The following is a 27,568-nucleotide window of genomic DNA, read 5'->3' as shown; positions in this document are numbered from 1 at the left end:
GCAAACTTGATGACGAGGCCCCTTTGTGCTTAAGAAAGTCAGTGGAGAACCATGAACTGTTCTTCCCTCCTGTGTGGGTGAGACCTAATTGCCCTCTCGCTCTCTCTTCAATCTCAGGTAGTTTCTATGTGCAAGCCAAAAGTACTGCCCTAAAATAAGTAAGATATTCCTTTGAGCGCTTCTGTTGTTTCAGTTTTTGCATGTGTGTTCATGTTGCTTGCAGATGATCCAGACCCAGAGGGACAGGGATTCTGCCAGGCTGGTTTCAGTGTGGATTTCACCAAGGTATAGACTGGAGCGGCAGTTACCCTTTATTACCCAAAAACCTCCTGCACACAATTTGTCGCTTCTCAGAGTTCACGCAGAGAAGACTCCCATCAAAATTTATGGGTAATGGGAAGATCAGAGAGCATTTGTCCCTAGAGAAGCCTCCACGCCCGATGTGACCCATCGCCTCGTAACACAATAGACCAGGCACACATAAACACACTAACATATACACACGCATTCTTTCACTGTATAGTCAGTATGAACCTTGACCTTTCACTCATGGTCCGGCCTTACCCTCCTTACGTACAGGAAGCTGTCATTCTCTTCAAGATGTCAGAAGGCAGCGGGAATCATATGGGCACATTCACACAGCTATACACATTTTATAAACCTCTAGTCACACTTGCACAATTTATTTAATAACAATTCCTCCAATATGACTAAGCCTACTTAATTGTATTTATTCCAGGAAGGAAAGCTGGTGGTAGGAGGACCTGGAAGCTTTTACTGGCAAGGTAACTGAAACAGCAGTGTGTAAACCTTTGTTTGCTCTCTCTCTTGCAGTGATTTCATCAGTGGGACAGTGTTCAAATCAGAGAAAAGAATGGAGATGAGTTTAGCAGTCGGGACAGCCCACCTACACACATATGCACACTGGACACACTTTCCAAATCTTACCTAAGCGAAGGTGGAAAAAAAATGCATCCCTTTCTCTGCAACCCTTTTATATTCGCTTTTCCTTTCCTCCTTTTTTTTTTTTTACTTAATGCGTCGCTCTGTCTGAAACGGTGTAACAGGAAGTTGGTGTTTGGGCTCTGTAATGAGCTGATCAGGGGGTAATGGAGTGGAGGACCTGCCCCTCTGCTCCTCAGAGGAGCTTGGGGAGCTCTGAGGGGAGAGGAAGAACCTCAAGCCGAGGCAGCAGGGTTGAGAAGGACAAAGGAAAGGGGTGGCAGAGAGAGAGAGCAGACAGGACGGCCTGAGTGATAGAGCCCGGCGATGGAGATGACAGAGAGAGAAGTGATGGAGTATGTTGATGAGAGTCAGACACAGAGCAAAGAAGCAGAACGATTTATCTCCTTGATAAAGTCAGAGCTGAGGTCAGTCAGATTGCTGGATATGCATGGGTAGTCTAAGCAGAGGGATGAAGTGTCTTAATAGGTGTAGACACAGCTTGAGTGTGTCATAGTTAAGCTGGGGAAGTGTAGCGGTACTCCCCCTGCTCCAGGTGTTACAGCGCGTGTGTGTGTGTGTTATCCAACATTGTGCAGCTGCTTGCAAGGAGAAAGGACACAATTATTCATCACTTGAACAAACTCATTTCTCTTTGCTTTCTTTGTAACCTAATGATCTTTGACCTCTGAGGCACATCAGCAGCTTAAAAAAAAAGAATAACGTAAGACATAATGTGTTTTTCAAAAAAGAGAGAAAGGAAATAGATTCATTTTTTTATTCAGAGATACAATGATTACTTATTGTTAAATAATGAATGCTGTGGCATAAAGGACTGCACTAGACAGACATCATACACACCCTAATGGACTGCTCTCTCTCTCTTGCCGTGCCCTCAGCACTGGCACGGCAGCCTGCCTCCAGTTAAAACACTTCCTCCAAATGTTTATAAAAGCACTCAGCCTGGATTTTATGGCCTCTAATATACAACAATTATCTTCAGCCTTCAGCTTGATTCATCCTCCAACAAACTCACATAAAGCCTTGTTATCGCTGAGTGAAAAATAACTCGAAATTAGCAGCACTGATTTATGCATCTCTGTTAACAGTTTATCTCCTCAATCAGGTTGTAGTTTAATAATGAGTCGACACGGTGATATGAGATAAAGCCGGCACAGTGTGTGAGAGAGGGAGGATGAAGGGCTGCGAGAGGAGCTGAGGGGAGGGTTAAGAGGGCACATTTCCCTCCCCATCAGTACACACACATTAAGGAGGATTTATGGAAGGCTGAAGGCGGCCAGAGATAAAATCATTTGTTTGTCTGACCTCTTGTTCTACAGCAGAGGAAGGGTGTTGTTTGTGTGCGCACACCTATAATTCAGAAACCTTGTGATGGAGAGGGCAGCATTCTTCTTGGGAGTTTTTAAAGGCGTATTGGCCAAACGTATCAGCTTTTTGTTCTGCAAGAACTAAGATGTGTAAGTGTTTCTGCCTCTGAGAGGATTGTGCGCTGTCTGTGTCTTTCATGTGGAGCAAGCCGTCCAGCTCCAGCAGTTATCTGCAACAGTGGACAGCAGGGCTCCCTACACGGAGTCTGAGCTTAAACCGCTGCCTATAAACAGATGTGGCTTTCAGATTGATTGTTTTTCTCCATCCGTGTGTGTGTGTGTGTGTTTGCAGGTCAGGTGATGACAGCAGGGATAGCCGAGATACTGAATGGCTATTCGTTAAAGGCAGTGCTGAGACAGGTTTCAGGAGAGAAACACACAAGAGCTGCTGAAGACACACACGACGACAGCTACCTTGGTAACATGCATTAACAAACACACACCCAAACTTACATTCAGGTCTATAATTATTTAGACAGTTTTTGTAATTGTTGCCTCTGTACACCACCAAAGTGGATTTTTAAATCAAACAATCAAGATTTAATTAAAGTTTAGAGTTTCAGCTTTAATTCCAGGGGTTTAACAAAAGTTTACTATTCATTCTTTAAGAGTTACGGCCATTTTTATACACAGTCCCCCATTTGCAGAGGCTCAAATGTAGCTGGACAGCTGACTGACAAGCAGGTGAGGTTGTTCTCACATCATTTTAAGTTAAACAGAAATTAAACGCAAATTGTTAAGCTTTCTTTTTTATCTTTTCAATGAAACTCTTAATATGAGGTCCAAAGAGATACAAGTAAAGGAGGCCATCATTCGTCTAAAAAGGAAAATAAACCTATCAAACAGATAGCAAACGCCCTAAGAGAGTGGCCAAATCCACAGTCTGGTACATTCTTAAAAAGGAGTGCACTGGTCAGCTCAGCAACACCTTGAGGCTTGAATGACCGCAGAGGTAAACATACTGCAGGATTCTTTGTTTGGTTAAGAAAAAGCCCTTCAAACACATCACTAAAGCAAAAACATTGTGTATTTCTGATACTTTGCAATAAAAAAGACTTTCATGATGGAAAGTCAAGAGGCTTTGCAACATAGTGCAAACCACTCTTTACACTCAAGGACAAGAAGATCCGATTTGACTGTCAGATGACATTTAAAAGACGCTGAACATTTTCAAAGCAAGACGAAGGAGAGAAACAGCTCATGATCAGAATCCTACCACATCACCCGTGAAACATAGTGGAGGCAATACTATGTTATGGGCATGTATGGCTGCCAGTGGAAGTGGGTCACTATTGCTCATTGATATAACCACTGATAGAAGTATCATTATAAAATGTGAGGTGTGGGGGCTGTGCTCTCTGCTCTGAGACAAATCCAGCGAAACTGATTGGATGAGGATACTAAAATGTGCAAAAGTGACCCAGGAGTTTGTCATGGCAGAGAAATGGGATATTCTTCAGTGGCCAAGTCAGTCACATAATCTCAACCCTACAGAGTGTGTGGTTCATTCTGTACTTCAGGCAGTCATTGACTGCAAACGATTTTCATTGAAGTATTAAAAAACCTTCATGTTTTAAATTAGTTCATTTTCCCTGTTACATTTGAGCCTCTGGAAATGTCGGAATACTTATGGACCCAACTTTATGAACAAATCATAACACAATTGATAATATTAGACAACTGCAATTGAATTATAACCACATGTGCAACTGATTTCTCCGTAGGTTACTCTGTGGCAGTGGGAGAGTTTACGGGAGACTCAGAACAAGGTGAGAAATGCAAGAATTCATTAGATTCGAGGAACCTCCTGAGAACATCGGCAGTCTCTCCTGCAGCGCCGTCTAAAACGTTGCATGTTTGCGCTTTCTCTGAGCGATAGAGAGTGGACAGCTGTGTGACTTTGCCTTTGTCTGAACTTAGCGGCAGTAATTAAAACTGTCTCTGTACGTCTGGGTCATGACCCTGAGTGGACAGGACTTCAAGGACTACTGATAAAGGGCTTTCCTGTCCTCCATTTGGAGTGATTAGAATGATTATTGGCAGACTCTGCAAACCTCTTCATGTCTAGAGTGGGTCCAGAATCACGTCTGGATTTGAAATATTAGGTGAAAAAGCGCTCAGGCATGCACATATTTGTGTTTTATAAAGGATTTGCAGGTGGGGAAAAGTGCCTTTGAATTTATCTTCAGCTTTTCAAATGTGTGCTTTTTAGAGCCAGAATAAATCCATAGAAGTTATGAGTACTAGAAATGTACAAATCCTTTCATTTTTTAAGTATTGCACCGCGTAGATACACTCTGGTATATAATCATGGCTTCTCTTTAGGTGCTGCTAAAGTTCTTTTTGATGCCATAACTTTGTGTGTGTTTCAAACGGGACAATTTCAACCAAAACTAAAAGAAAACAAAATGTTTCCAGCCACAGTGTCACCACATCACTTTTTAAACCAATTTTTTTTACTTCCTCTTTAAACAGCGTCACCACACGGTTTCACGTTAGCTTTATACACCCCCCCTCCCCAGTGTTGCTTTGCTAATCAGCATTTAGTGGGATTTTTACGGGACAACCTTGTGTTTACATACCCCCATACCAACCCTGCAAAGGCCCTGAACCGCCTAAAGCGCAACACATGTCAGAGAGTCTTAAAGAGAGCCTAAAGAGGTTACACATGCCTGCTGATGCACTGTGTTGTGGTGCAAAGTTTGTTGTGGTCTTGTTCCCTAAACCCTCTTCAGACTGGAGAACTGGTTGTAACTGGGAGCTCTGAGTGAAGATGAAGCTGAGAATTACTGGTTAATAGGCCCGCGGTTCAGCCTGTTGAGTAGAGCCAGAAGGCAGGAAGTGGGGACTCTGTCTTCTCGCTCTGGGTGGGACCCTCAGATCGTCACTTTAAGTTCACAACACTGCACTCATCAATCAATACACACGCAGAGCCCGAGCATCCAATCACTTACTTTGTTCTCTGCGACACTTGGCTGTGAGGTCGGTGGGGGTTTCAGGCTTTTGAGACAAACCTCTGTCACTTTTTTCCCCACTGTCTTTTCCGCTGTGCATCTTTCTCGCACCAATTTGACTCTTTGCTTTATTTTTATGTTTTCCAGAGCTGTTAGCTGGAGTCCCAAGAGGAGCGCAGAACTTTGGATATGTGAGTATGGACGGACAAGCCAGTTAGAAGATCGCAGTTTCATTTAGAAACAACCAACTGAGAGACAAAAGAAAAATGAAACGGTGGGAAGTCCAGCAAATATAGATGCTTATTTAAAGTATGTTAAATATTTGAATAAGAAGAAATATCATATGCTGTAGCCTTCACAGTCACCAGATCTTGAATCAACTTATTGCATATGTGGGATTTTTGACGCTTTACTCCACCATGACCAAACACTTTTCAAAGAAATATCTTCGAGAAGAGTGATGTTCATTCAGTTGAGTGCCAGTGACTTGTCGACAGATATCTTAGATATAATTGGCGGCTCGGTAGCCTAATAAGACATTTCATGCAGATGTTTCCTTTAATTTGTCTTGCATCTGTATTCCATCTGCATGTAAACTTTTATTGTGAAGATGTGTGAAAAACCTGCACTCAGACACAAACATGCAACATGAAGTCTTTGAAATTTGTCTGCTGACACAGAAATCTACTTATGTTTGCGCGTATGCCAGTAAACTTTAGTTTGCCTCTTTTTCTTGTATGGGAACTTGTCCCCGGGGCTCACTGTGTCAATCCTCCGTAATGACACACAGCTTCTGCTGCATATGAAGGCCAGTGGCCCCACGTAACCCCGCTAGCCCTCTTTGACACACAAATACACAAACACACGACCTGTGACAGTGTGTTCCTCATCCCGACGTTGTAGTTGCTGCAAGACTGTCCCTTGGTGTACAGACTGGATGCCACAGAGTAGGAGGATGTAGCTGGTAATTGGTGCAGTAGATGGAGTGATGCAGGTAGACCTGACAGTGGAGTAGCTGTCAGTCCTGATCAGAATCTCTCTGCAACATATTTGACAACTGACAGCAAATCTCAAGTTGTTGATTTAATATTTCTTTTTACACGTCCTCATCCGTCTGTGTTCATAAGTCTATCCCTCTTTAGTACGTCTCTGAGACATGTGTGATTGGGTCAGCTTGTATCCTCCACATGTGAGGGTGTGTGTGTGTCTGTGCATGTGTGTGTATGTGTTGCCTCCGGCTCCCTCCATGTGGTTGTTATTTCAGTTCTTATGAAGGAATTCTCAGCCTTCCCCCCCTTTCCTCCATCTCTCCCTGCAACCAGGGTTAAAAGGGGGGGGGGGGGGGGGGGGGGATGAGGGGAAAATGGTAAAAGCACAAAGAGGATGGTGGTGGGGGCGGGGGGGTGTTCGGTTAAATAAAACAGTTTTTTTATGCGGTTTCTGACTTTTTTCCAACATTCTTTATGTGCCTGTTTGTCAGACTGCTCCGCCGTGTTTACTGCTCGTACACTAGGGGGACAAAGCTCGGTGCCTTATTAGTCATGTCTGCTTGCTTTAGGTGGCGATGATCAACTCCACCAACATGACGTTCATCCAGAACTTCACAGGGGAACAGGTAGGGCCATCAACACATCACAGTCTCAGACTATCACATATACGAAGCAGCGTATTTGAAATTAGTATTAGATGAAAGTCATGCAGCTTTGTCGGGGTTTGGTTAAAGTGCTGTAGCCTTCCTTCCTTGTCTGTCCATCAGATGGCCTCCTATTTTGGCTACTCTGTGGCTGTAACTGACTTAAATGGAGATGAGTAAGTAGAAAACATCTCGGTCTCTCCAGATGCTTACACTTTCTATTCTATGTATGATCACTAATTCTTCACCCTGCCCTCCCAGGACAGATGACGTGCTGGTTGGAGCACCCCTTTTCATGGAAAGAGAGACGGAGAGCAAACCCAAGGAGGTGGGCAGGGTATACCTGTACCTCCAGCTGGCTCCACTCACTTTTTCTGAACCTGTCGCTCTCACCGGCACCTACACTTTTGGACGCTTCGGCACAGCTATCGCACCGCTAGGAGATGTCAACCAAGATGGATACAATGGTAGGTCTGAGCCTTTCCAAGTAAAGGAGAAAGGGGAAAAAAAGATAAATTGACATGGATTAACTTAATCAGAAAAATGAAAAGATACAAGTAGAGCTATAGAAGGGGACAGATATGGAGAAGGGAAAATTTGTTTGATTATATTTTTCCTAAACCTGAATGAACCTTCTTTTATGGGCCAATATTTTCAGGTTAACGTGATAAAAGAACAAATCTTTTTTTCTGTTCCTGTGCTGTTTGCATGGTTATGTCACTGGCTGAGGAAATGCTATCAGATGCTGCTGTGTGAGAAAACCTAAAGTTCTCCTGCCAATCAGGAAGTGTAGTGATGAAAGGTTGTCCGTGTGAGTGGTGTCTTCCTGTGACGATCCGCCAAAGGCCATGTGTCTATGTGTGTCTGAGTTATTTTTAGCTCACCAGATGTGCCCTGAGATAAAAATCATCTGGGAGTTTTTGTCCTGCAGCCCGGAGTTCATTCCTCTTCGATGTGTTTGTTTTATCCCCATATTGATTGTACAAATACAGCCACACACACACAAATGCACACCATGTAGCCTGGAGCCCAAATGTTCTGCAAAACTAAGGCTTGTTGATTGCAGCTATAAAAAAATTGAATGAATGAAGGCGCATCTAAGCCTCCCATCACATCAATCCCGCTGAATTGTCCTTTATTTATTTATGGAGAGCATGTGTTAATGAGCCTACCACGCCTTTACAGTCATTAACCATTAGATCAATAACCACTGGATCAATACTGATGGTTTTTCAGACTAGAAATGTAAATAACATCTGCTCTCTGTTAGCGTGCAACAGTCTCTGAGGGGCACTGATGTGACCTAAGATCTGCCTCCTGAAGTGCCATGGAGACAAAGTACTTACTGAGAGTTAATCTATTGAGTGCACATCCACGTCTGTGCACGATTTCATTATTCAGTATTATAGTGTAGAATCTCAAAGGAGGGACTGTGATCAAGGCTTTCAGCGGCTTTTCTTTGCTAATGTCAAACCCAAACCGTGGACCATACCTGTGCCCTCGTGTGTCCGTGTATAATCAGAAACAGACCGGTTTCTTTCTCTCCGATGAGCTCTTCCACATCATGATCATCACTCCATTTCCAAGATTCTTCTTAAAAGTGGAACCATACCCATTTTGTCTCATCTCCGTGGCTTTACTTGCTGTCAACTGTCAACACATTGCAATTTAGCTAATTTCATTTTCCATGTGGTTTCTTTTGTTTTTCATTTTTATCGGCCAACGCTGTCAGTATTTTTCACAAAGTGTCGGGCTGTTTTTGTCTGAGAAACAGTTCTGTAGTTTTGGTCTCAGTGATCACAGTGGGTGTTCAGTGGGTGTTCTTGATGCTCTTCTTTTTGCTGCACATTCTGAGATGTTGTTGAGCAATGCCCATGAGTGACTTTCACATTATGTGAAGACTTTTTAAAAAAATTTTCTTAACTCAGCTATTCAGTTATGTACACATACCCACACATAGACATACAGACTCTCACACAGGCTCATATATACACTTGCACACACACATGGTTGCATTTATCGTCTCTACCCCACAATCTGCTTCATGTGGAACTAGTTGTTTAGACTGAGAGAGGGGGGGTCCGGAGACAAACAGGATATCTCGAGGTGCTTGGACAGCTACAGTGCTAATGGGTACTTTAATACAGGATGGTGTGACACAGAAATTTAGAGGTAAAACAATAAACTCAAATCTGCTTCTACTTCATCTGCACAGGAGCTTACTGTATCCGAATGCTTATATCTCTTTCCTTGCATTTAGATCCCCCTTTCCTTTACAGATACTTACTTCATTAGTCACACCTTGCTAGTACCGAGTTGGTTCTTTTTGCCTTCAGATCTACCTTAAATCTTCATGGCATAAATTCGACAGTCTGCTTAAAACATTCCTCAGAGGTTTTGGTCCATATTGACATAATTGTATCACATAGTTGCTGCAGATTTGTCAAGTACGTGGTGCAAATCTGCCATTTCACCACATCCCAAAGGTGTTATATTGAGATTTGGCAAGATGCTTTCATGTCTATGCTTTCATGTTGTTTACAGCAGTTTTTGTAGTGGAAATCGAGACTCGTCAGACCAGGCGACGTTGTTCCAGTCTTCTATTGTCCGGTGTTGGTGAACGTGCTAACTGTAGCCTTAGTTTCCTGTTCTTAGCTGATGGAAGTGGCACCTGGTGTGGTCTTCTGCTGCTGTAGCCCATATGCTTCAAGGTTCAAAATGCTGTGCATTCAGAAATGCTCTTGTCCATACCTTGGTTGTAACGAGTGGGCATTTGAATTGCTGTTTCCTTCCTATCAGCGCGAAGTAGCCTGGCAACTCTCCTCTCACCTCTGACATAAACAAGGCATGTTTATGTCAGAGTGTGGGAAAATCTCAGTATATCAGCACTTTCTGAAATACTCAGCCAACCATCCTAACCAGTGCTAACATCCATACTATGTTCAGAGTCACTTAAATCACCTTTATTCTCCATTCTGATCACTCTCAGTCTGAACTTCAGCAAATTGTCTTGACCATGTCTACACCTAAATGCATTGCGATTGGCTGAGTGTATATATCTACATGTCTGAAGATATTTCTAAAGGAAAGGTTAATATTTTGGTGAACGATGTGCTGATTTGCTTTCCTCTTGAGAGTTAAATCAGAAAATATGTTCCAGAGTAACAAAATACAACTACCTACTTTTTACACGTTACACTTAGAGTACAATATTTCATCCAAGACATTAACCGCTAAATGCAACAAGCTGTTTATGCACTGTTTTAGAAGTTTAAAGCATACGGTGGTAATGACTCCAATTTAGAGAGGCAGGTTTGTTTACATTTAGCCAGGTTAACTGCTATGCTCCGGTTTTCATCTGGCCTCTCACCCAGTGACAGCTAAGATAGGCTCCATCCCTGCCATAACCCTAAGCAGATAAGAAAACGAGTTAATATTCTTTTCCTCTGTTTCCATGACTTGGTACCTTGTTCCATTTCCTATTTAAACAAATATTTCCCATGCTGAGCATAACATAAACAGTGTTTATAGAGATAAGGATAGATAAAGCTGAGCCAAGATTAAAAATAAATTTGTAAAAAAAAAGTAGAAAAACAAACAAAAAAAGACGTAAGTAAATGGCCTAGCTGCCATGATCGCTCAGTTTATGACGGTCAAGCTCTTTTCCTTTCCTCTTTCCATTTCCTTGTACCTGTATAATTTCCTCTGCTCCCGTCTCAAAGGGACTTTAACCCTGTTGATGTCTAAACCATGCATATGTGTGTGTGTGTGTTGTCATCCTTCAGACGTGGCAGTGGGCTGTCCGTTCGGAGGTGAGGAGCGTGGAGGGAGAGTATTGATCTTTAATGGCAACAAAGACATATCCACACAAGGTATGACGCTCAGCCAGGAGCTGAGGGCGGCCCACGCCCCAAGTGACAGTTTGCCTGGATTTGGATTCACTCTGAGAGGAGGCCAAGATGTGGACAACAATCAGTACCCTGGTAAAAACTCAACAAATCGGCCCGTCTCTACTCAGCTCCCCGCGTTATAATCAAGATTCTCTCTCAGGCTCGCATTCTTTCGCTTCTCGACTTTCCTTCCAGCTCCTCTCATTACAGCCTTCCTCCTCTTCATTCTTAACCTCCACATTTCACCGTTCCCCCATGCACCCCTCCACTACCATCTCCATGTTCTCCCCATTTTTGCTTTCCTCCTTTTCTCTGGTAAAGTCATCAGAAGCGGGTATAGGGATTTGTGCCATGAACTTCTGCCGCATCCATTCTTTAGAGATTTACAGTACTCAAGTAGGAGAGAAGACATGAGAGTGGGAGAAAAAAAAAGAAGCACAATAACACATTCTCCTCATGTTCAGTCTGCCAGACCTACAAGCCTCTGTGTATAACCTCAAAACTGTGAGCAGACAAAGCAGCATTCAATCAACTTACATGCAGCAACTCCCTAGCCTTTTTTGGCACCTTCTTACTATACCACACACCTTCACCTTATGTCTTCTGAAAATAATGTCAAAACTAAACTGGAACACACAGAGAAGGGGCCATTTGGAGGTTTTTGTAGAACACACAAGTTTCTAGTCCACGAAAAAGATTTGAAACAAAGCAGGTCTGTAAAACCACGCTTTTACTACCTCATTTTCTCCCCAATTTGGAGCCATCCGGCTCTCAGCATTAATTTTGCTTAAAGCTTCCACAGATTGGGCTGAAAATGAGAATTTGTTTAGTTTCACCTTTTGTCTTTGCCCCCTCCTACTCCCTCTTTGGCGGTTTCCCTTTTCATTCTGCTGCAATAACAGATTTCTTCATTCCACAAACAGGATACAAAGGGAAATAATAACGCGCAAGTTCACATGCATGGCTTGTGATCAGTTTCACTGGCAGCTAGCAGAGTGTATGTTGAGCACGGGCCAGGCTCCAGGTCATAGTTAGACCTGCGCAGACCCACTGCAAATCAGAGATCAGAATTAAAAACAGTGTACAATAAATACACACACAGGAGTTACAGGTTAAAACTGGCGGAGGCCCTTTGGGAGGAGCACGCAGAGAAGAAACTCATGGGTGGCACAGCTTTCTGCCAACACACACACAAACGTATAAACACGCGCGCACACAGACGTGCAGGGCTTGTGTCGTCTGTCATTAGAGAGCTTGCTGACGGAAGTGAGGCACACACACACGCACACGGTGTGTCGTTGGCAGGCTAGTAAAGTCACACTGTTCAAAGGAGCCTGAGACATTTGATCAGCATTATGAGAGGACTGCAAAGGCGTCTGGGAGGCCTGCTACAGCTGCCATGCGCTCTCATTGTGATTAAATGTCATTAGTCGACCACAGGAAGATGGATGATGACTGTGCTCCAGTTTTATGGATTTTTATCTTTAAGAATCATTTCAGATATTTGTCTTTGGATTTCAGATCAAGCAGCGTGGAACTAAACGAAAGGTAGATAGGACAAAACCTGAAAAAGCAGGCGGTACAGGGATCAAAATAACACACACAGCTCACTGCTTCAAATCAAGCTTCATTAAATCACAGACATATCTGATTTTGTGCAAAACGGCCGGGGTCAGTTGTGTATCACATTGCCTTCAAATGCAATTTTGGTTTCATTTAACAGGTTAAAGGCCAAAAACCCACAATGTTTACCCGACAGTCGCTCTCGCTGAAAGACTTTTTGATTCGTGTTTATTTGGTTGGAAAGTGCAAAATTGATTAAAGGCCTCCAAATCAACTCTAATATTTGGCGCCCATTTTTATTCTCATTTCATGCATGATACAGGGCCTTGGTACAGCCACTCAGTCTAGCACAGGTTAACCTTCCTTCTAAGTAACTTTCCTCTGATTGGCTGCCCCTCTCAGGGTTTTTTGAACAGCAGGTGGGTGGCGCGTCAGTGCCTGAGATCACCGTATTAAGGATTTAACCTCTCAGTGACACCTCACGGAGCCTAGAAAGTAGCAAAAACTGCCTGAAACAGAGCATTTAGAGTAATCTGAGCTTTTGGCACACCGGGATTACTATCTCTGACGTGTTTAATATAAACCACCTCTCAGCACTGGGTATATATGACAAAATAAATAAAAGCACTAAGTGTGTAATAGGTGCAATTTAAACAAAACCTGCCATACTATGCAATCTAGAAATAATCCAGGCAATTATCCTGCTCTGTGGTGTAAAAATAGTGTTTCAAATGTGTGTAATGGCTGGCAATTTATTGAATTGTCCTAAAACACCACACATGAATCCAAGAATGAGGAAAACCTCTCTCTGAAAAACTACCTCTTTTTCCACTGAGAGCCACTGATCTTTGGCATTTCATCATCGTGTCCGATCCCCCGCAGCTTTCAGGGCATACATCCACTGACAGCTTGACAGTCTGTCTAAACTCTGGATGGAGGTTGTGTTTTCATAGCCCAGGATGGACACCATCAGCTAGCAGCTCAATTACCGAAATCATACCTGCACCTAGAGATGCCCTCGTTGAGTGATGCAGCCTGCTCGTGTGTGGCTATGGCTCAGTGGGTCTCTGTACACACACCAACCTCAAATCAACAGTGGTGGGCAAGCTTTCCTGTGTATACGGAAATGGAAATGACATGGAAAAGGAAAGTAGGCCGTTGGTTGATTTAGCTCCGGATGAAGCCATGTGCAAACTTAAACTCTTAACCCTGAAGGCACCCTATCCTCAAATAAGCCTCATGTCATGCGTCTTTTTTAGCAAATGCAAGCATTAAAATAAAACAGCCAGCTGATGACATGAGTGGAGTTACATTTTCCAGGTTACATAACTGCTACAGTTGGATGGGCTCTCCCTCTCACCTCCTTCTCTGTTTCTGCTAAAAAACACACCTTCTTCTGATGGCTTTCACAGATTGTGATTTAAAAGCCAAACATCATCCTTTTCTGTCTACACCTCACCTTCTTCTGCTTTTCCCCCTCCGTTCCCAAACTCCAAAATACCAACATCTTCACATCCGTCCTCATTGTAGCATTTTTAGTATAACACACACACACTTACATAGTGACATAGCACACCCCAGGAGAAAAGAGACAAGGCCTAAATGTTTAATGCTGTGGTGTCAGGGGGACTCTGCGACTGCAGCCAAAGGCAGAAACAGATGTGCCTCACTCAGATTCAATTAGTCCCTTTCTTCTTAAATACACAGGAGAGGAGTGGCACAGCAAATGACAAGCGAGGGTTACAAGACTACACTTCCACTTGCTTCCATCCGTTGTCCTCATGCAGCAGGTTACCACAACACGAAGGGGCTGGTAGTTGATATTAGTGCTGAAATAGTCAGCTGATTAATGATGCTATCAGCACAAAACTGATTAAGTGTCTCTCGCTGTTTGTCTTTACAGTTTTGTTATGATATATCAAAGAAATTCTAGATGGAATCTGAGATGCTGCAATTTTTCCACCGTGGAGATTTGAACTTTTGCCCTTATACCCAACCATGGAGACTAAATTATTTAAAGGCCCAACATTAATAAACTAATCATAAGAATAATAAGAGATTAATTAATAATGAAAATAGTCATTTGCTGTAGCCCCCGTGGCCTCTCGCTGTGCAGTCTCTCTCAACATCACACGGCTTAGGTTTCTGCTGCATCTGGCAGCGGTGGCTTGCATCCATTAAGTGCCTCTCTTCAGTTTCACATTGTTTTAATCAGCTCTCGTGTGTGTGTGTGTGTGTGTATATGTGAGTCCGTGTCGGCGTGCGGCTTTCATTGGTATGTGTCCCCCGACCGCAGCCATTAAATACCGGCTCCATTTTAAACTTTGAGAGCCAATTAAAAGTGTGTGTTCATCACAAATCCCATGAAAACAAATAAAAATCACATATAGATGAAATCTGGTGCTGCTTGCAATTAGGAGTCGTTGCTACGCGGGCTGTTGGGAAATGTTGCTGTTTAGCGAAATGTGATTGTGAGCTTTCTAATGGCCCTGGAATGCAGCGTGGGGTCCCTGTCTGACAGCACAAACACACAGGGAAAGCACACGCATGACACAGTCGTGCAAACGCTGTTTGTGAATTTAGTCTGAAGAGGGTCATGTGTGAAAGGCAAAGCAACACGATATCAGAATATCAATTCTATATGACAGTCTGCGTGTGTGTGTAGCTGATTTGTGTGTAGTTGATTTGAGAAGTCTGTGTCTGATGAAGATTGCTGGAGACCTTGAAATCAGTCCCATCTGTGGCATTCTTTGAAGCTCTCTGCTGCTCTCTCACTACGCAGATCTGCTCGTGGGGGCTTTTGGCGTGGGCAAGGTGTCAGTGTACAGGTAAACACAAAAAAATGTGCAAGACTCCCAAGTTTTGGGATTTTGGATCGTGTTACAGGTATGCATCTGTTTGTTTGTGTATGTGCAGGTCACAAGCTGTGGTATCTGTGGAAGCTGAAATGATCCTGACCCCCAAAATCCTTAATCCCGACGACCGACAGTGTCACCTGCCTCAGATGAATATCATGGTTACCTGGTAATTACAGTCTCTCCGATTCATAACCATGTATTAATATAACATAGCCTGGTCAAAGTAAAGTCACACATTCATATTTTGATGGACCACCTTCAGGTGATGACGGCACGCATTCACGATGGCATCGTCTCGATAAGCTTCTGCACTGTTACAATAATATTCTCCACTCTTTCACAACCTGAGCCTGATGAATCTCGGCATTATCATATACAGATGTGGCCCTGCCATCAGGGAAGAAGAATCTGTTGATGGAAAAACCCGATGAGTCTGTATATTCAGATAGTTAAACTGACTCCACTGCCCCACAGGCTTGTATGACAGGCACTAGACGGGGCAAAGTTGTGTGTGAACACAATCCCTGAATAGTGCTCATAGGTGTGGTTACAAAAGTTATGCAGTTTCTTTTTTATTTGTTTGTTTTTTTTTCTTTCTTTTTTTTACTAACACTGGATTTTTTGCCAAAATCCAGTGTTAGTAAATCTGGCCTCAGGCGTGATGGGTGTATCACTCCATCTCTCTTCCTACCCCGGTGCACCCATCACTCTGGAACAGGGTAAATCTGGACTCCTTTTTCCATTGCTCCAGAGTCCAATCTTTATGCTTCCTGGCACATTGAAACTTTTTTTAAATTAACATTACTGATAAGTGTTTTTCTTAAGGCTACACAGCTGTTTAGTCCCAAACTCCATGAGCCGTCTTTACATTGTGCATGTGGAAATGTTTTTACCTTCACTGTTAAACATGAACGTTCTACTGTTGATTTCTTTACAGTCTGATTTTCCCAGCATAAATGATCCCTGATCACAGTCAAGATTTTTTCCATCTACATTTCTAATTTGAAGGTGGTTGGCCGTTTAGTTGCCAGCCGAAATGTTTTAATCACTGCAGTAATTATCCAATAGAAGGCTCTTACCTGTTGGTTTAGTTAAATCCAGGTGGTGACCTTTGTTTTTTGGCCAGGCAGTGTATTAACTGTGATTGAAAGCACCAGTATATTAACTTCTTCAGCTGCCCTCTCCTTACCGATAGACATAAACGTTACACATTTTTTGAAACCAGTACTACTCTGACCAGATGCTGACTCCTTGAGCTTGAAGGAGGTTAGTCAAAAACCTCCTTCATCCACTTCTAATTTCACTGCCATTGTTTACTTTCAATCTGACTTTTGGAAACGGACCTATTTATACATCTTAACTGGATATTTATTGTTGTACCAATGTTTTCATGCAGCACTCTTGGCAGGGTCCCTCTTGAAAAAGAGATTTTGATCTCAGTCAGATTTTTTTTCAAGGTTAAATAAACAAAATCAAAGAAAAACAGAAATCTACAAGAGTACAATAAAAGAATGTGCATCATTACAGAAATCTATATTCTGACTCTGCTGCACATTTTGCAATTAAACAGGCGAATCCTTTCCCACAGAATAAAACGTTGATTTCCTTTTGTTTTGTGAGATGTTTCTCTAGCTCGTCACCACAGTCTACAGTTTGTTGTAATTTTTTCCAGCTGGGTCACTCTGCCGCTTCCGTTTGGCATGGCATGGTGAGAAAAAGGCGGTCGAATCCGCACCTACGGTCGAGTTAAAAATGAAGAGTGACAGCTCTTAGTACCTAAATTAGACACTTTTCCAGCGTTAACGCCTTTGGTCAGTTGTAAATTATTTCGCAGTTTGGAAAAACGGACCTTGCGTGTGTTTGTGTGTGCGCAGATGTGTGAGTGCATGTGCAGGTGAATGAAAGTTAAAGGGATCAAAGTCTTAAGCAAACATAAGACTAATGAGGCCCACTGCTGCTCTGAACCTCAGATCTGTAAAAGAAACAATCCTGCTCGTACTGTATCCTAATATGCTGTGCAGTATAAAGTTTCCCATTTTACAAATTACACCCTCACTGACGGATGTGACAAATATTTCACCTCTGCGCTCTAGATGTCTGCCATCGGCCAAAGTCCGTTTGTCAGTGTCTCTGCTGCAATAACACAGCAGCCCACTGAAAAAGCCCACTCATATGACCCGGAACCTCAGATTTACGGGGCTCTGCAATTAATCTGAAACGGCATAATTCTGTTTTGATTATATTATTGTTGGTGGGGGTGAGCACGCTGGCTTTGAACGGTCTGGGGGTGAGTTTAGTTGAGGGGAGCCAGTCTAAAGGCTCCTGCGGCTTCGCTTCAGTCTATTGTTGGTCCTGACTTTTTGGGACAGGAACTGCTGTAGGACTGTTTGGACGGAGAAGTGGGCTCGGCTTTATGCCATCGCGGTGTCTGCGTAGTGGTGTGTGAATATTGGCAGTGAGAGAAAAAAGAAAGGGGTTTGGGCTGGATTGACATAGAGCCTTATACTGTGGAGTATTGTCAAAACAAAACTCAGCCTATTTAAATAAACCGCTATAAAATTATGGTCCAAGGTATGGAATCAAATAGGACTTTGGACATATGCAAACACGCAGTGATTCAAACAGCAGCAATAGAATTAAAGGCTGTTTGAGTCTCTTGCGTTTCAGAGACATTTCCCTGCAATTTGAACTAGAAAGGAGCATAAAGGGTGAAATCTCCAGCCTGTGCTTCATACATCTCCATTACATTTCAGTCACATAGTTAAGTATCTGATTTCCTAAAAAATAATTACCCAGCGGTCTTTGACTCTGAAGGTGGTACAACAACACTGAGTGTTTGTCTGAAGTGCTTCCACTGTCTTCTAAAATATTCTGTCTGCTCCAGGATCAAAAGAATAAAACATTTGTACTTTTCCCCCCTCAAATACAAACAGACATGGTAGCTTTAGATGAAACAGGTTCTTGCACAACAGGAACTGAAATTAAAGCATACGTCGATTATGTTTACATGTTTTTTAAATAAGATGCTTGTTCTTTATTTGTCATTTCCAGCTTCCTTGATTAGGTTGTTGTTACTTGGAAGAGGTTAGAGACGTTCAACCAGTATTTTCTTATCCAGTTTTTAAATGTGAGGGAAATGAGCTTTTTAACTGTGGGTTCTCTTAGCTTGACAGATCAGTTAGAGGAGACGAAAAGGCAAAGTTTAAAAGGAAACCCACTCACTTCTTTGGTGGTAAGTGGGGAAATCTTTGTTGATGTTACGCTCACACGAGGGAAAACAATGACAAAATGATTGTGACTTTGTGCAAACTCATTCATCGCCTTTCCAATGGTTGCTTCGATGGTGGTTACCAGATCTGTGACCACTCACAGTCAGCCATAAGGTGAAGTCTGCTCTCAGTCTGCAACTGAATGGGGTCCAGTTGGAAATCACACGTAGTCTGTTTTTGATAATAGTCAATGTGATGAATCTGTTGCTGTTTATCGCAGATCTTTGCCATCTACAGACACAGAAATTCACATTAAACAGAAATTCATATATGGACAGAACCTCACAAATTTGAAACAGAAATTCTGAAATCCTCCCACAAATAGTGACATCTCACTTTGTGACGTCTGTAATTGCCTTGCAATCAAAAGTGTTGGCTGCAGCTACTTGCAATCGGCCTTTGATAGCAAAAACATTCGGTGCGATCACCGGACAGCCACCGATTTTCCTAGACACAAAGAGGATGTGATCCTATTTTTACTCTGGTGTGACTGAGCCTTGACATGTTTTCCCTATGAACCCAAGAGGCAAGGGCATGTTCTGTTCATAGCTTGTTTGTGAGGCCAAAAACAATTTGTCCCAAGCTTAAACAGCCCTTTTAAAGATTAGCTGGTAATTATTTTTTCAGAAAATCTCATGCTCAGCTCTCTGATTTCAATGTAGTGGTTAAGATGCGGCACAAACTGGCGCTGGGAAAAGAGGATGAAGAAGTAGAGGAAAGAGAAAAAGGCGACTGGTCTGTAGCAAGTTTTAGGGCCTGTTATTTTAGAAAAGAACTGCGCAACATGTTATCCAGTCGTCTTGGAAATGTAAGTGTTTATATATGAACCAAATGGCTACACTCAAGGCCAGGGTCAAGAGAAACACTCATAAAAAAGAGGGGCGGCGACAACAGAAACCATTAACCCCCCCTCTCCAATTGTATGTCATAATGGTCTGGGGGAGGGGGGTTTCCGACACTGTGCAACCTCAGAAGCAGCTCTGATGCAGAATATCAGTTAATTTCAACTATTTTGTGACTTATTTAAGGCTAGAGGAGGAAAGTTCTATACAGTAACAGCTAAATAAACAGTAAACTAGGGGTCATTTCTGTGTTGCGTGCACTTAAGTTTGGCACACAGTGCTTATTAACATCACACTCGAGCATACCCTCGAACACCGCACACATGCAACACATATTTACTACGTGTGAAACTACCTGAAGAGGTTATAATGACTCAGGGGAGCATTTTTTAACAAAAGAGAACCTGCACTTTGTCATACACACACACACGCAAACTAACATCTGCATCACACTTGAAGAAAAACCAGCTCATCATCATTGTGTCATCTAATTGGGAACCTAATTATTAGCAAACACAGGAATCTGCAACAGCTGCATTCTGCTTGTTAGTGTTGGTGAACTGAAACCAAAGAAATAATGATCACATGAAGCACTGTAATTCCCTCACACTGGCTCACACTTGCTGAGTCGTCAGTGTAAGAGGAGCATTGCATCCACAAGCTTCCCCAGATTAGTGGTTATTAACAGCACAGGCCTTCCTGTGTGAGAGTTCCTGTCCTTGATTAAAGTGGCGATAACGCACATGCACGCTCAGAAAAAACACTTGCACATAGGGTAATACCCACATAAATTGAGGAAATGCAGAAGTGTTTCCCAGTCTCCCATATCTGTGTGTCTAATGGGCAGGGGGCACTGTGGTAATTCCCCGTGCCCCGTGGAGTGCAGGAAGGAAGAAGTGCCTTGTTTGTGGGTTGTTGTTTTTTTTTAGTCATTCTGATTTTTTTTTAACATTTATACAAATGTCATGAGAATGTGTGGAGAACACATGCAGCAAATAAATGAATAAATAATAAAAATTAAATTAAAATGAAACTTCTAGCTAGGATCTTTGGAAAAGCCATGTTAAAAAAATCCTTTCTCTTTAACAGCACTTGGGAAATCCCTTAAAAAAAAAACCCTGACATTTCCAGTAGTGTGCACCAGTTTGCGTTCTCTTACACACAAATTAACTAGAACTACCATCGGAACACATGTGAGACTCAAATTTGTTACCTCTTGTCTCTTTTTCCAATTTTCCTTTCTCGTAGCCTCAAAGTGGATGTTTGTGCAGCCGTGAGTGGTGTGGGCATCCCCAGCTCTGTAGGTAAGCAGCTGTGCAGTAGCTGAAATCGGCTCTGCTGTACATACTGTATCATTATTAGAGTTTCCTGCTGGGAATCTTCTGCTCTTATACACCAATCAGAGTGGAGAACAAAGGTGGGTGTGAGGAGCAATAGATGAGATAGAAGACACACAAACACGCAAATGCAAATAGGACTTTATCCCATATCTAATGGAAAGTCACATCGAACCCAGACCCTTTAGAGCATGGCTGTGAAACATAAGGCCCAACAAAGACTTCAGTCCACAGTGGAAAAATATGAATTAATAAAAACTGTATGTTCTCTTTGTACAGGGCACCCTGGGCAATCTGCTAACAGATTTTTTCCTGTAATTTTATTTATTTATTATAAAGAAAACACCCACTGTTGAAGTTGCAGTTCTTTTACTTACAATAAGAAATTTTCAGGAATTAAATATTTAGTTAAATGTCTTTCACTGCTTTGCCCTACTTAAGATCAAAGTGGGCTGAATGTGGCCCGTGATGTCAAATGAGTTTGACATCTCCGCTTTAGGTTCAACAGTTAAGTAGTGTCGGATTGGCTGAATCGTCTACCTGTTAACTCAAATTTAATCTCTACTTATTTATTATTATCTTCTGTGCAGACCTGAGAGCGGAGCTGCAGCTCGATTGGCTCAAAGGCTCCAGGGGTGGAGTGAAGAGAGTGCTTTTCTTGGACACCGAGCAGCCTCAGCGCATGGGACTCCTGAGGCTGGGTCACAGTCGCCCACGTGCATGCCTGAGCTACACAATTTACCTCAGAGTGAGAAAATCAAACCGTGCACACGAACACACATACAAGAAATAGTTAATGAGCTTTGTAAGTGAGGTTGTGAATGACTGACAGCACGTTTCTCTCATTCTCATTCACACTTTATTCCAGGAGGAGGATGAGTTCAGGGACAAGCTGAGCCCCATCTCACTCGCTCTCAACTACAGCCTGGCTCCAGCTACTCTTGACCAAAGTCTTCCACCTGTCCTTAACCACTACAGCAGCACCTTCCTCCAAGAGCATGTAAGCATACATGTTGTATGTACATATAAACACATAATGCTGTACAGTACAGTGTACACGGCACATCAAAGAAGGATTTCTCCTTAGTTGGCCCTGTTTAATGGATTCTTTGGGGGAGCTTTTCTTTATCAGAAGAAAGGAGGCTTTAGGTTGTTGAAGACCTATGGAACAAATTTGTGATTTGTGACACTGGGCTGTAAAAATTGAACTAACTCAACTTCGCTAAGCCCAAAAGAGATCCAGAATCGACCTGAGATCATATTTTATTCAGTCATTGCTTGATTTAAAATGCTTGTCTTGGACACAAAAAGACTGACTCCCAAATATAAACCATCTGATTCACCTAAAATCAACTTGGAGTCTATCATTTCCCGGGATGGGACAGCGCAGTTTACCTTTGCAGATGAAACTGTTATAATCTAGAGTTTGGAGCAGTATATTTACTTAATAAAAATAGCAAAAAACTAAGAAAGGCCCTGATGTACGCTAAGATCCAGCTCTAGGCCATTTTCAGACTTGTTATGATGGAAGAATATGCACTCGTTTGGTTGCGCTCCCATGTGTGAATTGAGTTAATATAAACATTAAGAAGCTTTTCAGCACTGAACTATGTTCACTGGAAACATGGATCATATGAGGTCATGGTGAAAAGAGGAGCACTGCCCATATTGTTTATCGTTTTTAATAAGAAGGATTTATTTTATTGTTTCCATTAAAATTAGCTCGCTCAGTTACACTTCCTTAAATTTTTGGACGTTAAGTGTCGTAATAAAACAAAACAGCAACAAACCGAGGACTATCATAGTAGCCGCAGAGAGACAGAAGTCAGATCTCTGCCCAAATCAGGCAGCAACACAACAAACCAAAGGCCTGTGTGAATGTGTATATGTTATATATATAGAGCACCTGCATCCTTCCGTGTCCTCATCTCACTCCTCTCTTTGTGCCCCTCTTCCTCTCAGGCTTACATCCTCCTCGACTGCGGCGACGACAATATTTGTATCCCGGACCTCCAGCTCTCTGCCAGCATGTAAGACGCGGCGGCACCCTTTGACCTGAACTTCTAAACACCCAACACTTCAGACAGCCAAACGCAGGCACCCACGCACACACAGCGAAACCAAAGCAACTGTGTCTGTTATTCCTCACACAATGCGCCAAGTTTACACTAAAGTTGCTCACATTATGGCCCCGTTTACCACGGAACGTGTGTTTGTGAGTGTGCTCGTGTGCATGTTGCATATGTGAATTAACCTATTCTCCACAGTGCTTCCAGCTGTTCGATATCTCCATGGCAGCATTATGCAAACATCCTGTCAGCATTTACTGACTGATTAACACACACACGCGTGTGCTGGTGGGGTTATTGTTGGGGTCGGAGGTACTGCATTCTTTGCAGCTGATGAGATTGCACATGTCCAGTCCCGAAAATTATTAACTAGAATTTACAGGGGAAAAAAACACATTTGTTTTTTTATATTTAATTACAGCAAAGTGCTTTATTTCCTGCCTCTGCTTTTTTCTCTTCCTGCAATAAAACGCACAAACACAGGGACCGCACAGAGGTGGTGATTGCAGATGACAACCTGGTCATGTTGACCATCACTGCGGTGAACCGAGGAGAGGGAGCCTACGAGACAGAGCTCTACGCATTGCTACCGCCTGAAGCTGACTACATCGGAGTAGAGCGCAGGGTGGAGGTAAATACTCACGCACACTCTTTTACACACATTGCACACAGATTTGTCTGACATCAATTATCCCAGTTTAATGTTAAGGGCCAGAAGGGTGGATGCTGAAAATAGATAAGACCAAAACTGTTGTCTCATCATCATTGAAGCCAAGTTCAAAAACTGGGAAGTGGGCTATTTGAGGCTTCAGTTACAGTCCGGCATCACATCCTGTTGTGTCTTTGTGGTTTGTGTTTGTTAGACATGATTAAGGCAAGGCTATCAGCCGGGTATGCTCTACTGGCAACAGCTCAAAAGCCCCTATTATGATTTACAAGCTGCATTAGTGACCACGGAAATGGATAGGGTCAACTTCTGTGTGCATATGTGTGTTTACGTCTGCGTGTGTGTGTGTTTGCACGTGTGTGCGCTAATGAGTGTGTAATGGGGCTGTTTGATTGATGACATTGTTACTGTCAGAGCATTCATCACTCTTCCTCTCCTGTCCTCCCCCCTGCCTCTCTCCTTCTCTTTTTCACCCTTCTCACTCCCATCCCCCTTTGATGGTGTTATACTTGCCTCCCTTTGTCTTTTCGCTCACCACTTGACTCTCACTGCTCTCTATTTGTCACTTTCATTCACTGTTCTTGTCCCACTCTTACTGTCTTTCCGTACCTTGGATCTCCTCTAGTCTCTCTCTCAGTTAAACTGTGAGTACAAGTTGATCAATGAGTCCAGGATGGTGGTGTGTGACCTCGGGAACCCGATGGTGGCCGAGACGGAGGTGAGTTCTCGCACGTAAGCGCAAACGCACACACAAACGTTTCAAAAACACCCACGCTAAGAAGGCGCAACTGTTAGGCCTCAGGTTTAATTCGCCCTGATTGATGCTTTCCAGTGATTGCTGATGTTCACCTTGACCTCCATTCCACACAGTCTGATTCACAGGGCTAGGCTTTGCATTCAGTCCAAGCGTGCATGTGTAGTAATAATCCATTTAGGTCGTGCGTGGCTGACACATGCAGGAAGCCAAGGCTTTGTAAAGTAAAGAGCGGTCCCATGTTACATGAAATTCTACCACTCAGATACACAGAGATGTGCTACAAAGCATGACATGTGTGTGAATGTGGGCTTTTGTTGTTTTTTTAAAGGCGTCAAGGCTGGCAGAGAGGTGCATTTGCTCTTTGGAGGTGACACATAGCATTCTGATAAATCAATTATGTGGTCATGTTTCACTGTTGGGGGAGGAGAGCATAACAAGAGCGTGTAAAAGGACAAGGCATGCATACACGTGTGTGTGTGTGTGTGTGTGTGTGTGTGTGTGTGTGTGTGTGTGTGTGTGTGTGTGTGTGTGTGTGTGTGCATGCGCAGCTCTCCAGCTATCCAGATGTTTCCCATATTGAACTCTGCGCTTGCCCCATTGAACGTTCAGGAATCCATGAGCTGATGCAGAACATACCTCCATGTCCCCCGTACAGATTCTGGTTGTATTGTGCAGCTAAATAGTTCTCATCACTGGTGGTCAACCCTCTGCTGCATGAACAGAGCGATGAGTTAAGGGTACACGCCTGAAGGGAAGCAGTTTTTTTGGCTTTGGTATTTGCATTCATCTGCCTGCCTGCATCTCTGTCATCATTCTTCCTCTACTGGTCAGAATCTTAGTTTCAGTCATTTATCAATCAGTGGAGTCCTACTTTGAAGATGTGTTTTTTGTTAGTGTTTCACAAAATTGCAGTGCTTAAATTACTGATTCCAGCAAAATATAAATGAAAAATACTAAATTAATTGATTGCAAATTTTTGTTATAGGAGAAATGCAGTTATACACATATCATATTTATAGTAGCTGGAGGCTACTGGAGAGCATTAATGGAATGAGTAATGGCTGCACACAGTTTCCAAACCACAAAGTGATCTAACATAAGTATCAGTTCTAGCCACATCACATCAGAAATACAGATTTTATTTATAATGGCAATAAAAAAACTCTCCCCACCCTAGCACCGTTGAATCCAGACTGATTTCAGGTTTAAAACACCCAGATGTATTCAGCTAACCGCTTTTGTTGCTCACATATATAAGGCAAAGGAAGAAATCTGAATCTTACATTTCACTTTAGTGGTTCCCTCTTCTTTTGCACTACTTTTAGTTTCTGTTGCTCTCTTGCTTCATCTTTTTTTGTGACTACTCTGACACTGTGGCTCTTTTTCTTTTCCAAAGTAGAGTTTCTGCAGCTTCTCGGTTTGTTCCACCATTTGGAAAAGAAGTCGCCAGTTCCACATTTGAATAAATACATTTGTTTTTCAAACAAACACACAGAAGTCTTAATCTCTTAATTCAGGTGTTTTCAGTCTCATTGCCACAGTTGTACAAAAACATCTAGCCATGCAGTCGGTTTGCAAACATTTTGAAAGAGTGGCTCGTTCTAAAGAGCACACTGAAATCAAGCATGATGCTGTAATGGGATGTGACTGTTCAAACGCGTCAGTACATGAGATTTCGTCCCTCCTAGATATTCCATGATCATCTGTAAGTGGTTTTATGTGGTGAATGAATCCTCCCTTAGTTGTGCTGCAATAGACGTAGGCTGTCGGGGGATTCCCATGATGCATTGAGTTTTTCCCTTTCCAGTCACCTTCCTCACTCACTATGTGTTAACAGATCTCTCTGCATTGAATCATATCTGTTATTAATCTCTGTCTTTCTTCCACTGCATGTCTTTATCCTGTCTTCTTTCTCTCACCCCAACCGGTCGCAGCAGATGGCCCCGCCCCTCCCTGAGCCTGGTTCTGCCGGAGGTTGCTTCCTGTTAAAAGGGAGTTTTTCCTTCCCACTGTTGCCAAAGTGCTTGCTCATAGGGGGTCATATGATTGTTGGATTTTTCTCTGTATCTATTATTGTACGATCTACTGTGCAATATAAAGCGCCTTGAGGCAACTGTTGTTGTGATTTGGCGCTATATAAATAAAATGAAATTGAATTGAATTGTTATTGCAAAGTGGAACCATTTAGGAACCACAGCAACTCAACCCCAAAGTGGCAGACCACGTAAAGTTACAAACTGAGGTTTCCTAGTGCTGCGGCGCACAGTGTGTAAAAATCACCAACTTTCTGCTGACTCAGTAACAGCTCCAAACCTCTGACGTTAACATCAGCACACAAAATGTGAGCCGGGAGCTTCATGGTATTTAACCAAGCAGCTCTTGTAGCAATGATGAGTAGTAATGTGTACTTTTGTTCAGGTAGTGTAGTTTAGAGTCAGGTGTGCAGGGAAAAAGAGAGGAGTGTGAGTTCAACGTGATCCATGATCTTGATTTGAAATCACTTTTAATCCTCCAGCTGGTTGCTCAAAGTTTGCACTTTCATCCGTCTTTAAACACGGTCGCTGTGGTCAGTTGAAATTTTAATAATAGTAACCACCTTGTGATGCTGACAAGAAGTATTACATTGTCAGCGGAAAACCCTTTAAACCACTTCATTGGCATAAACCACTTCTCACTCTGTCGTTCCAAAGAATCATTGTTCTGTTAAATTATGAGCTAAACACACTGCGCGAAGCGTTGTGGCTGCCAAACACAGGAGCCGAGTATTTTAGCCAAGCTGCAGTTTTTGGAATACACAGTGCGCTGACGTAAGGCAGAGAATATAACAAAGATGCATTGCTTTGAGAAGGTTTAGGCGGATGTTTTGAAGATTTTCTGCACCATGAAAGCACAACCCATTTTCTAACCGACCTAAATTCAAGCTGACCACAGCGACTGAAGGACAGTACTGCAAACATTAACTCCCAGCTTTCAACCACAGAGTTCCAGGTGCCCTAAAGACAAATTTTAAGCTTCACCCTCTCTGAAACGGGAGGTAAAAGTGATGACTTCTCTCCAAATGGTTTGTTCTCACTTGGTGCCTGTCTCTGTAGAGCTTCTCTGCCTTGCTCATCTCTCACATGTGTATCCATAAAGATAACTTGACTTTGTAGTCCCACACTCACCATCACTCCCCCTCTCCTCCCCCAGGTCTCCCTCTTGAAGTGCACGTCTGCATGCTGTCATTTTCCTCTCTGATCCATGTGCTTGACCTGTTGTTCAGCAGAACTCACATACCCGTGCACACACATGCGCACGCTGCCATGCCGTCGATGATGAACTAATTCCTGCATGTGTTTCGAGTTAGTCCAGAGAATTTAAACTGAGGAGACACAAGAAACCTAACTGTGGCTTTTATGT

At 42.8% G+C, this 27,568-nt stretch overlaps 1 protein-coding gene across 1 annotated transcript in view; it reads left to right on the top strand.

The window, feature by feature from the left end:
* Positions 1–27,568, top strand: part of itga8 (integrin, alpha 8) — a 42,544-nt gene that overhangs the window by 5,940 nt on the left and 9,036 nt on the right. The window contains exons 5-21 of the mRNA XM_085473692.1: positions 224–285; positions 740–785; positions 2,623–2,748; positions 4,055–4,099; positions 5,432–5,475; positions 6,843–6,899; positions 7,041–7,093; positions 7,179–7,384; positions 10,703–10,900; positions 15,153–15,198; positions 15,287–15,394; positions 20,588–20,643; positions 21,267–21,424; positions 21,545–21,676; positions 22,639–22,706; positions 23,229–23,376; positions 24,038–24,130. Coding sequence (XP_085329818.1) covers positions 224–285; positions 740–785; positions 2,623–2,748; positions 4,055–4,099; positions 5,432–5,475; positions 6,843–6,899; positions 7,041–7,093; positions 7,179–7,384; positions 10,703–10,900; positions 15,153–15,198; positions 15,287–15,394; positions 20,588–20,643; positions 21,267–21,424; positions 21,545–21,676; positions 22,639–22,706; positions 23,229–23,376; positions 24,038–24,130 — 1,646 coding nt within the window. The remainder of the gene's footprint in view (positions 1–223; positions 286–739; positions 786–2,622; positions 2,749–4,054; positions 4,100–5,431; positions 5,476–6,842; positions 6,900–7,040; positions 7,094–7,178; positions 7,385–10,702; positions 10,901–15,152; positions 15,199–15,286; positions 15,395–20,587; positions 20,644–21,266; positions 21,425–21,544; positions 21,677–22,638; positions 22,707–23,228; positions 23,377–24,037; positions 24,131–27,568) is intronic.

Source organism: Copadichromis virginalis, linkage group LG11, assembly GCF_057382275.1.
Source record: "Copadichromis virginalis isolate Kocher_CV1m ecotype Utaka linkage group LG11, C_Virginalis_male_GT1.1, whole genome shotgun sequence".
Lineage (NCBI taxonomy): Eukaryota > Metazoa > Chordata > Actinopteri > Cichliformes > Cichlidae > Copadichromis > Copadichromis virginalis.
This window is presented reverse-complemented; position numbering and strand designations above follow the sequence as displayed.